Source organism: Nematolebias whitei, chromosome 2, assembly GCF_014905685.2.
Source record: "Nematolebias whitei isolate Nwh7 chromosome 2, NemWhi1, whole genome shotgun sequence".
Taxonomy (NCBI): Eukaryota; Metazoa; Chordata; class Actinopteri; order Cyprinodontiformes; family Rivulidae; genus Nematolebias; species Nematolebias whitei.
In genome coordinates this window covers 51,170,417-51,182,472 of record NC_056499.1, presented here as the reverse complement: position 1 = coordinate 51,182,472, position 12,056 = coordinate 51,170,417, and the positions used below count along the sequence as shown (strand labels likewise).

The 12,056-nt window shown below is 42.5% G+C and overlaps 1 protein-coding gene across 1 annotated transcript in view; it reads left to right on the top strand.

The window, feature by feature from the left end:
- The window catches only part of LOC119430289 (annexin A2-B), a 42,021-nt gene extending 30,370 nt beyond the window's left edge, over nt 1-11,651 (top strand). The window contains exons 6-12 of the mRNA XM_037697734.1: nt 1,763-1,842; nt 1,970-2,029; nt 2,444-2,537; nt 2,758-2,853; nt 4,459-4,517; nt 4,666-4,788; nt 11,491-11,651. Of these exons, the coding sequence (XP_037553662.1) occupies nt 1,763-1,842; nt 1,970-2,029; nt 2,444-2,537; nt 2,758-2,853; nt 4,459-4,517; nt 4,666-4,788; nt 11,491-11,550 (572 nt within the window). The 3' untranslated portion in view covers nt 11,551-11,651. The remainder of the gene's footprint in view (nt 1-1,762; nt 1,843-1,969; nt 2,030-2,443; nt 2,538-2,757; nt 2,854-4,458; nt 4,518-4,665; nt 4,789-11,490) is intronic.
- Nucleotides 11,652-12,056: the final 405 nt, after the last annotated feature.

The following is a 12,056-nucleotide window of genomic DNA, read 5'->3' as shown; positions in this document are numbered from 1 at the left end:
CCCCAGAAATTTTTGAATAAAGTAGATGCAATTTCCTGCATTTTGGTATATTTTAATGAGTTGTTATGCATCTATGCTTACCTAAATTTGTAAACACTACACTTCTGTCAAGCACCCCCCCACCACCACCACCACCACCTTACTTGCTGTTTCCGAGCCGACTCTTCTCCGCTGAATTCACTGTCCGACTCCACATATGAAACATCCATGGCCCATGCCCATGTACGGCTGTCTGGTTAGCTTGGTGGCTGTTGTATTTAAAATTAGTGTTTATGTAATTATTTTCATTTTACATAATCCAATATAAGATTTATTTATTCAAGGCAGTCAAATTTGTTCATAACTTTATTATTAATAAGCCTGAGAGTTACCGGATCCAAGCAAACACTTACTGGAACACACCCTTTCAAAATAAGAGTTCCCAGATCCTGTTCCGACAGGCTCATATTAAGTACTCTTCTTTTGTTTTTCCTTCATCTTGTCTTAATTCTTTTTATCTTTGTCCTTTTTGCTGATGTGCCTATTTTTTTATTTTTACCATTTATAAATTAATCTTTATTATTTTCTTTGATGTGTCTTTATTATTTCTTAGATTTACTGTTTATTATAATTTTTCCTTTGACATGACAATTTTTTTCATTAATTTATCTTCACTTTTATTTTTCCTTTGTCTTCTCTTTTTATATTTTATCCTTTTTCTGATGTGTCTATTTTTATTCATTTTCCATCCATTCCATCCATTTTCTTCCACTTATCTGGGGTCGGGTCGCGGGGGTAGCAGCTTAAGTAGGGAGGCCCAGACTTCCCTCTTCCCATCCACTTGGGCCAGCTCCTCCGGGGTTACCCCGAGGCGTTCCCAGGCCAGCCGAGAAACATACTCCCTCCATCATGTCCTGGGTCTTCCTCTGGGTCTCCTCCCGGTGAGACCTGTCCAGAACACCTCACCAGGGAGGCGTCCAGGAGGCATCCTAACCAGATACCCGAGCCACCTCAACTGGCTCCTCTCGACGTGGAGAAGCAGCAGCTCTACTCTGAGTCCCTCCCGGATGATTGAGCTTCTCACCCTATCTCTAAGGGAGAGCCCAGACACCCTGCGGAGAAAACTCATTTCGGCTGCTTGTATCTGAGATTTCGTTCTTTCGGTCACAACCCAAAGCTCATGAACATAGATAAGGGTAGGAACGTAGATCGATCGGTAAATTGAGAGCTTCGCCTTTTGACTCAGCTCTCTCTTCACCACGACAGACCTGTACAGCGCCCGCTTCACTGCAGACACTGCAACTATCCGCCTATCGATCTCACGCTCCATTTTTCCCTCATTCGTGAACAAGACCCCAAGATACTTGAACTCCTCCACTTGGGGCAGGACCTCCTTCCTGACCCGGAGAGGGCACTCTACCCTTTTCCGGCTCGGATTCAGAAGGAGCAGTGCAGTTTTCGTCCTGGTCGTGGAACACTGGACCAGCTCTACACTCTCAGCAGGGAGAGTTATTTATATAGTTATTTATAGAGTTTATTCATTTTGTACCATTTTTTTTAAATTCACCTTTCATCTTTCCTTTGATGTGTCTTTATTATTGCTTAGATTTGTAATAACGTTTTTATCTTTTTTTTTTTACATGTCTTTTAATTTTCTTTGATTTATCATGATTTTAGTCTTTAACATCTCTTTGGTTTTTGATTTATCTTGTTTTGTTTTTCCTTTGACTGGTCTTTAATTTTTCTTTGATTAATTATATTTTTATTTGTTTTGTTTGTGTAGTGTTTAAAAAGGAGCTGGAAAAGGATATTGCAGGAGACACTTCAGGAGACTTTGCCAAACTCCTGCTTGCTCTAGTTCAGGTACAACCAGAACCAACACTGATCCGTCTTCATCATTTGGTCTATCTACAAAAGTTCTGCTGTTTTTACCTGAAGGGACTGGAGCATGCACACATTGTTGACTTTTAACATCTGTTTTCACCTCCAGACCAAAAGGGACGAACAGTCCAACGTTGTGGACTACGAGAAGATTGATGATGATGCAAGAGTGAGTCTGAAAATCTTTTCACAACTTTTCATCCAGTGATTAAAAATGGTCTTTATTTGATTAAAAAACAACTTCTGTGTTGTGAATAATTAATTTCATTTATTAGTCTTTGCTGTCATTCCAAAGTTGAGGGGATTTTTCTGTTTCCGGTCCACTGGTTGTATCAGAAGTTCAGAACCAGCATGAACCCACTTTTTAAAACAGATTTTTACATTTTCTACTTTTATTAAAATGTTTTAGAGCTAACACTAGATGACCTTCATGGAGTCAGATTTGTTTAAAATTAGATTTAGCAAGATTGACATTTCAAGCTAATGAAGATCCATGAATTATTGCTCAGAATCCAGTTTTAGTTTAGTCAGTTTTAAAGTGTTTTCAGACTTGCTTTGTGATGTTTCATGGATCTGTCTTCAGTCTCTGTATGAAGCTGGAGTAAAGAGGAAAGGAACCGATGTGTCCACCTGGATCTCCATCATGTCTCAGAGAAGCATCCCCCACCTGCAGAGAGGTGAGACACAAACAGCTCCTCATCTGCTTCTTATATTTTACCTCCAAGCATCTAGAACGTCTTATATTCAACAAATAAATAAATAATTGAAAACAATAATTTTAAATTTATAAGTTATCCTGAATTTTTAAAAGTCTTTAATGTTTTTATTTTTATTTTTGGACGTTAGTTGCTTTTGTCTCCTGGTTTCAGAACATGTCTTGTGATTTGTGTTTGTCAGTGTTTGAGCGCTATAAGAGCTACAGTCCGTACAACATTAAGGAGAGCATCAGGAAGGAGGTGAAGGGAGATCTGGAGAAGTCCTTCCTCACTCTGGGTAAACAACAACAACTGCTCATGTCAAAAACTGAAACTAAGGCCACGTGTTGTTTTGTGAATATGTAAAAGTATTTTTTTGTTTCAGCATGAATCAACATAGAAACAGGGATTTTGGAGTCCCTTAACTGTATGTTTTAATTATTTGGGGTCCAGAGCAAGAAAATATTGAAACATCACCATTTTTTCATGTTGACAATCTAAACACTCTGAAAACATGAAGTGATAAACCCACATTCTGCCTAAACTATGACAGATGAACAGAAACATCACTAATGACAGATCATCTGATCGTGTTTCTGCTGCAAATGTTGGTTAACTATACTAAAACCTTTTTATCCTGCATTACTTTAATGAAACTAATGGATGTGATGTCCCCATCGTTCAGGGATTTGAGTAGTGAATGTTTGTAGCGTTCAAGGTTATTGTTATATTTGTCTTGACTGGAACTGAACATGGAATAAAAATAAATATTAATGTTTTTTGGTGCAAGATATTCAAGCAGGAAGGAGTAAAACTGTGGAGAAGAACAGAGGGAGGTTTGTTTGCTTGTCTCAGGAGGTGCAGAGTGATGGATCCTGCCCAGCGAAGGGAGCAAATTTATCCACCACCAGACGCAGTGGTGGAGCCGGGGGGTAGCCGTTGGTGGCCTAGGCCACCATAGATTAGTCTTCAGCCACCCCAGTCATTTGAAGAAACTATACTTTTAAGCAATATAAAACTAGAAAGAATAGTTGTCTCAAATTATGGGGTGGTTGGTTTATGGCAGTTCCTACTTGGATCTTGATGTGAAGCCAAAAGTATTATTTTTCTTTCAGCCGCTCCCTTCCTCAGGGGTCACCACAGTGAACTAAGTCACATGAAGACTTGGCAATTGTTTTTTACCTTCCTGACTCAACCACAGACCACCGAGCTACCACAGCCCTCTGTGTGGAGCAGAGCTGCCATCTTGGGTGCCCAGAGGAGCAAATGGTTGGGGTTAAGGGCCTTGCTCAAGGGCCCAGAGTGGGGCAAATGAGAGTGGAGGCAGGTGTGGGTGCCTCACCTTTCCCACCCACATATTGATGTTGTCGTTCTGGGGAGTTGAACCTGCGACCTTCTGATCACAGGCCCACCTTCTCTAACCTCTGCTCCACCACTCCCCTGATGTGAAGCCAAAATATTTCACCAAAATAAAAGTTGGCACGTTGCTCATATTAAAATTATCCTACTGACAAGTTTTAAATGTTTACACGTTGGTGGATTGGATTTTGACAAGGTGAGCCGTTGTAGCAACAATAAAATGGCACCTCACTGTTTTCCCTAAGTTGTCACGCTCACAACGTGCATGGATCACTGACAAACAGAGGGGGTTTCCATGTCCCACTCCACTCCATGAGACAGGGAACAAAAAGGAAAAGTTTTAAAAGCCTGACCCGTCTATACGTAAATGCTTTATCTTGATATGATTTAAGCTTTGTGAAGAAACCTCTTGTTCCAACTGTCTTTTCTGGACATTGTACCTAAAAATGTCCAACATGTCCACGTAGTTGAAATGACAGGACCCTCAGTCAAACGTGCCCTGCAGGTCGAGGTCAAAGTTCAACCTTGTCTTTTGTCTTCTCAGTGGAGTGCTTTGAGAACAAGCAGCTGTACTTTGCCAATAGACTCAACGAAGCCATGAAGGTAACGCTTGAACTCACCTGACACTGCAGCAGTCTGTCATTCAGGTCTCTCTTGTAAATGAGTCCTCGAGACTCACTGGGATTTACCTGTCTAAATTAAGATTGAATGAATGTCCGCCATGTTGACAAGGTGCCTGTGCTTTCATCAGAGTAAAGGAGCCAAGGAGAAAGTGGTGACCAGGATCATGGTGTCTCGCTGTGAAGTGGACCTGATGAAAATTAGGTCAGAGTTCAAGAGGCAGCACAAGAAGTCCCTGTATCAGACCATCGCTGTGAGTCACTGCAGCACACACTGTAATAATAATAATAATAATAATAATAATAATCATTTTATTTAAAAAGCGCCTTTCATGACACCCAAGGACACTTTACATTAAGAACAAAGATCAACAGGAATAAAGAATATAAAATATATAAAGAATATAAAATACATACAGAATATAAAATGCGTAAAGAATATAAAATACATAAAGAATATAAAATACATACATAATATAAAATACATAAAGAATATAAAATACATACAGCAAAGTTAAGGATAAGCGAGTCTAAAGAGATGTGTTTTCAGAGCAGTCTTGAATATAGAAAGAGAGGTGGTGTTTCTTAAGTCAGGGGGCAGAGAGTTCCAGAGATGAGGGGCAGAGCAGGTGAAGGCCCTGCTCCCCATGGTGGAGAGGCGGGCAGAGGGTACATGGAGGTGTAGTGAAGAGGAGGATCTGAGAGAGCGAGAGGGGATGGAGATGTGTAGGAGGTCAGATAGGTACGGAGGGGAAAGGTTGTGGATAGCTTTGAAAGTGAGAAGAAGAATTTTGAAGACTATGCGTGATTTAACCGGGAGCCAGTGGAGCTGCTGCAGGACAGGAGTGATGTGGTTATAGGAGGAGGTTTGAGTGATGACACGGGCAGCTGAGTTCTGGACCAATTGTAGCTTCTGGAGAGATTTGTTGGGGAGGCCATAAAGAAGGGAGTTGCAGTAGTCAATCCGAGAAGTCACAAGACTGTGAACAAGGATGGCTGTGGAGCGGGGTGTGAGAGGAGGGCGGAGACGGTTAATATTTCGGAGATGGAAATAGGCAGACCGAGTGACGTTGTTGATGTGTGAAGTGAAGGAGAGAGTGGTGTTGAGGATGACACCAAGACTCTTGACCTGAGGTGAGGGGGATAGCAGGGAGTTGTTAAGGGGGATGAGAAGATTTTCTGATTTTGAAAGAGAGTTTTTGGTACCGACAAGAATGATTTATGTTTTGTTACTGTTCAGTTGTAGGAAGTTGTTAGAAAACCAGTGATTTAGCTCATTGAGACAGTCGGTGAGGATGGAGGGTGGGTGGGTGGAGTTTGGTTTTGTTGATAGGTAGAGCTGTGTGTCATCAGCATAACAGTGAAAATGGACACCAAATTTACGGAAGATGTGACCTAGAGGAAGGAGGTAAATGATGAAGAGGAGGGGTCCGAGGACAGAGCCTTGGGGGACACCCGTGGAGACGGGGGAAGAGTGGGAACGAAAGGATTTGAGCTGAATGAATTGAGTGCGGTCAGAGAGATATGATTTGAACCAGTCTAACGGAGTACCCGAGATGCCAATGGAGGTTAGTCTGTTGAGGAGGATATAATGACAGATGGTGTCGAAGGCAGAACTTAGATCCAGTAAAATGAGGATAGATAGAAGAGCAGAGTCAGCAGCAATAAGAAGGTCATTAGTTATTTTTATTAGAGCTGTTTCGGTGCTATGGTGGGGGTGAAAACCAGATTGAAACTCTTCATAAATGTTATTGTTGGATAGGTGAGAGTGAAGTTGACTAGCAACGGCTTTTTCAAGAACTTTGGAAATAAAGGGCAGATTAGAGATTGGACGAAGATTACTGAAGTTGGTAAAGTCAAGACCTGGTTTCTTGATGATGGGGGTGATGGCTGCAGATTTGAAAGCTGTGGGAACAATGCCAGAGGTTAGGGAGGAGTGGATGATGTTAGTGATGATGGGGAGCAGAGACGGGAGACAGGATTTAACAAGAACTGTGGGAAATGGATCGAGCTGACAGGATGAGGACTTAGACTTGCTGATAATGTCAGCAATGTCATCAGCAGAGGGGAGGGAGAAGACAGAGAAGGGGAGGGAGGGAGGGAGGGGGGAGTTCAACATCGATGCTGGGGGCGGTATTTGGTCCAAGGTGTTTGTGAATTGAAAGAATCTTTTCATTGAAATAAGCCATCAGAGAGTTGCAAAATTCTGTGGAAACCATGTGAGAGGGTAATGAGTTAGGAGATGAGACTGAACGGTTAAGGATAGAGAACAAAGTCTTTGAATTGCCAACATTGGAACTGATGTCAGAGAAGTAGTTGGATTTGGCTTGAGAAATACTGTCCTTATACTGGATGATGTGGTTCGCATAGAGTTCCTTGTGAATTGAGAGACCGGATTTCTTATAGAGTCGCTCCAACCTCCAACCTTTGGATTTCAGAGAACGGAGTTCTGGAGTGAACCAGGGTGCAGAATTGGAGAAGGAGACAGACCGGGTTTTCAGAGGAGCGACAGAGTTAAGGATGTTGGTGAGGCTGTTATTGTAGAATGTGACAAGGTCATATGGGTTAAAAGAATTGAAGGTGAAGATGGTATTATTAATATGAGACATATGTCATGGTTGATATTCTTAATATTACGGAAGGAAAGAGTGCGTTGAGGTTTCTCTGAAGAAAATTTAAGATTGACACTGAATGAAATCATGAGGTGATCAGTAAATGGAAGTTCATCAGAAGAACAGCTAAGAGGAGAGAGTCCACAGCAGCATAATAAGTCCAAAGTGTGGCCCTTTATGTGAGTTGGAAAGTTAATGAACTGCTGGAAGCCACAGCTGTCGAGGCAGGATGTGAAGTCTCTGGTGAGGGGGTTGTTGTCTTCATCCATATGAATGTTGAAGTCTCCAAGCAGAATAATGTTGGGTGAAAGAGCTGAGAGATGGGCGATTAGAGCAGCAAAGTCATTTATAAAATTGTTGATTTTGGGCGGACGGTAGAAAGTGGCAACAATGGTGGGGGTAGGGCCGGAGAGTTGACACACAGTGTGCTCAAAGGAGGGAGAGGGAGGGGTGTGAACCGGCGTGACCTTCCAGTTCTCGCGGTGAATTATCGCGAGACCTCCTCCACGGCCGGACTCGCGGGATTTGGCGATGTAAACAAACCCCGGTGGGGTAGATTCATTCAGGTGGAAAAAGTCATTTTGTTGTTGCCACGTTTCTGTTAGACAAATAAAATCCAGCTTACGGTCGGATATTAGGTCTTGAATAAGCTGACCTTTTCCAGTGAGTGAGCGAACGTTCAGAAGGCCAAACTTTACGGAGGAGGAGTTGGTAGCGACCGGAGCATTAGCCGACCGAGCTAGGCTAGCTAACATGCTATTACTGTTAGCGGCCCGAGTATTGCGGCGTGTAGAATGGTGAGAGTCAGTCCAGATGGAGTTTATGGGGTTAGACTTGTCAGTGTGGAGTCTACGGCGGGAGCCACTGTGAATGTATTTCTGGCGAGGATGGAAGGCAATGTCCTGAAGAGGGAGCACAGGTGGCACGGCTGGTAGGAAACGAAGGCGAAGGAGCTCAACCGCTGAGTAATGGAGAAGACCAGACACCGGTTGGTGGTGGATGAGCAGCAGGAGAGTCCAAACCAGAGCAGGCAGCAGGTAAATCCTAATGAACTGCATGGTTGATATTGAGACGGATCAGAGACTTGGTGTAGGGAAAAGGCAGGAAGGACTGAATAAAACAGAAAAAAGCAAAAAAGCACGACGAGCAGCGGCAACCAAGATGCGCCAGTGTTCACTCACCGGAAGGAAGGGGACAGGCATTTTATTTTTTCATGAGCTGTATGCCATACAGGTACAGGTACAGAGTACAGGTCCTCTCTCACATCTTGGACAGAGAGGAACGATGGTTTGAGAGAGGAGTAAAGGAGGCCATCTTTGTGAAAAGAAATCGTCCATCATTAAACAGGGGTGGAGACCTCCGGGTTCAACTGTCCCCCTCTTACAATGCTGTGATTGCTAGTATCACTCAGCCCTCTGTGAACAGTAAACAGCCATCAGTGTGCTAATGATCCATTGTTAGGCTGATGGTCCTTCTTGAGCATGTGATCAGCTGGTTTTGTTTGTAGCAGCAAACTGGTTGATCCACTCTGAGAAGGTGCTATTTAAGAGACTGAGCTGAAAACAGCACCTCAGACTGAGGAAGTCTCTTGGATGAGAGACGAAACGTTTCTAGATTTTTTTGCTTTGTTTTGTTTTTTGTTTTTTTGAATGTCCAGAGGACCAGATTGAACTTTTTTGGATACTTTAGATATATTTCAAAATGGAGGTTTTCTGCTGCATCTCCAAGTTTCTGGTGACTAAAATTAATGGTTTTAAAAAGTATACAGATGCATGCTCAATAATCCAGGTAGAAAAATCTATCAAAGTTAAATCAGGTCCTCTGGACGGGTTCAAAAAACAAAAAATTGTAGAAAGGTTTTGTCTTTTCATCTGTTCACATGATGAAGGACCATCAACTTAACAACTGATAGTTATCACCCTGATGGTTGCTTGCTATTCACAGGGGGCTGAGTGATACTAGCAATAACAGCATTGTAAGAGGGGGACAGTTGAACACGGAGTCTCCGCCTTGTTTAACGATGGATGGTTTCTCTTCACAAAGATGTTAACAATCAATTGGCTGATGGTCCTCCTTCATCATGTGAACAGCTAGTTCTGGATGTCACCAACAAACTGGTTGATCCACTATTTGAAGGTGTTATTTATAAGACTGAGTTTGTTGCAGCACCTCAGACTTAAGGAGATTTTTAGATAAAAGACTAAACGTTTCAACAAGTTTATTTTTATTATTATTATTATTTGATTCAGTCCAGAGGACCTGACTTAACTTTGTTAGAAGTTTTTAAGAAGTGTTCTGAAAGCTCAGTTTGTGGCGACTCTGGGAACAGAAACACTGAACACAAGTGATGTCATTCTTACAGCCTCTCTTCATCCTGTTGTCATCAAACCTCAAAAGTTCTTCATGTCTGAGATGAAACTGTGATCAGGATCAAAGAGGAACAAAGAGCTGACCATGTTTGTCTTCTCTGTTTTTATACAGGTCCTTCTCAAAAAATTAGCATATTGTGATAAAGGTCATTATTTTCCATAATGTAATGATAAAAAATGAAACTTTCATATATTTCAGATTCATTGCGCACCAACTGAAATATTTCAGGTCTTTAATTGTTTTAATACTGATGATTATGGCATACAGCTCATGAAAAAATAAAATGCCTGTCCCCAAAAAATTAGCATATTTCATCCCACCAATGAAAGACAAGTGTTTTCAATACAAAAAACGCCAACCTTCAAATAATCATGTTCAGTTATGCACTCAATACTTGGTCAGGAATCTTTTTGCATGAATGACTGCTTCAATGCGGCGTGGCATGGAGGCAATCAGCCTGTGGCACTGCTGAGGTGTTATGGAGGCCCAGGATGCTTCGATAGCAGCCTTAAGCTCATCCAGAGTGTTGGGTCTTGCGTCTCAACTTTCTCTTCACAATATCCCACAGGTTATCTATGTGGTTCAGGTCAGGAGAGTTGGCAGGCCAATTGAGCACAGTAATACCATGCTCAGTAAACGATTTACCAGTGGTTTTGGCACTGTGAGCAGGTGCCAGGTCATGCTGAAAAATTAAATATTCATCTCCATAAAGCTTTTCAGCAGATGGAAGCATGAAGTGCTCCAAAATCTCCTGATAGCTAGCTACATTGACCCTGCCCTCGATAAAACACCAACACCAGCAGCTGACATGGCACCCCAGACCATCACTGACTGTGGGTGCTCCACACTGGACTTCTGGCATTTTGGCATTTCCTTCTCCCCAGTCTTCCTCCAGACTCTGGCACCTTGATTTCCGAATGACATGCAAAATTTGCTTTCATCCGAAAAAAGTACTTTGGACCACTGAGCAACAGTCCAGTGCTGCTTCTCTGTAGCCCAGGTCAGGCGCTTCTGCCGCTGTTTTTGGTTCAAAAGTGGCTTGACCTGGGGAATGTGGCACCTGTGGCCCATTTCCTGCACACGCCTGTGCACGGTGGCTCTGGATGTTTCTACTCCAGACTCAGTCCACTGCATCCGCAGGTCCCCCAAGGACTGGAATCGGCCCTTCTCCACAATCCTCCTCAGGGTCCGGTCACCTCTTCTCGTTGTGCAGCATTTTCTGTCACACTTTTCCCTTCCCACAGACTTCCCACTGAGGTGCCTTGATACAGCACTCTGGGAACAGCCTATTCATTCAGCAATTTCTTTCTGTGTCTTACCCTCTTGCTTGAGGGTGTCAATGATGGCCTTCTGGACAGCAGTCAGGTCGGCAGTCTTACCCATGATTGCGGTTTTGAGTAATGAACAAGGCTGGCAGTTTTTAAAAGCCTCAGTAATCTTTTGCAGGTGTTTAGAGTTACGTCATTGATTCAGATGGTTAGGTTAATAGCTTGTTTAGAGAACCTTTTCATGATATGCTAATTTTTTGGGACAGGCATTTTGGGCTTTCATGAGCTTTATGCCACAATCATCAGTATTAAAACAATTAAAGACCTGAAATATTTCAGTTGGTGTGCAATGAATCTGAAATATATGAAAGTTTCATTTTTATCATTACATTATGGAAAATAATGACCTTTATCACAATATGCATTTTTTTTTTAGAAGGACCTTTATGTTGGTGATGTGAGTATCCTCACCACCTCAGAAAGTCTGTTACAGCATTTTACTGGAACATCCTAAAGTGAGCAGTTGGAGATGCCAACCCAGTGACTGCTTTCTGAATGTTTCTTTCATTTCATTGATTTATGAGATATTTTGCTAACAGACAGACAACAAAGTAACCAACCAAAGCAGATGGGTATTGTTTGAACACAGATTACAGAGCTTGCAGAAGTCCAGCTGGCTGACTGTCACTGATCGTCTGTCCTGCAGGAACACACCAAGGGAGACTACCAGAAGGCTCTGCTCAGCCTCTGTGGAGGAGACGACTGACCGCTGCGCAGGAGGCCAGCCGAGCGTCACACACTGCGTGTATCTCTGCAGCTCATGTTCAAGGCAATAATAAAGATGTGACCAGCAGGGGTCAGCAGAGATCTGTGTGTCTATTTCTGTCGACAGCAAACACAAAGATGAGCAACGATGGAGAAATTCAGATAAAGAATTGGAATTTATTTAAATGTTTCACAGAAATCCATGTTTGATTAAAGCGATGGTTTAACATCACACTGCATGAATGGTTCATGGCTCAGCTTTATTCTGGCTGATTTCAAATACAAACATGAAAATAATTAAAGTACGGCTGTGGCTGAGTGGTTAGAGCAATCGTCCTCCAGTGGGAGAGTAGGTGGCTCAATTCCAGCAGCAGTCACATGTTGAAGTGTCCCTGGGCAAGACACGGAACCCCTCATTGCCTCTGATGTGTGTCCCATCAGTGTATGAATGTGATAAAGCTCTGATTAATCTTTGTGTAGATCTAGTAGAGTGCTGTATGAATGGGT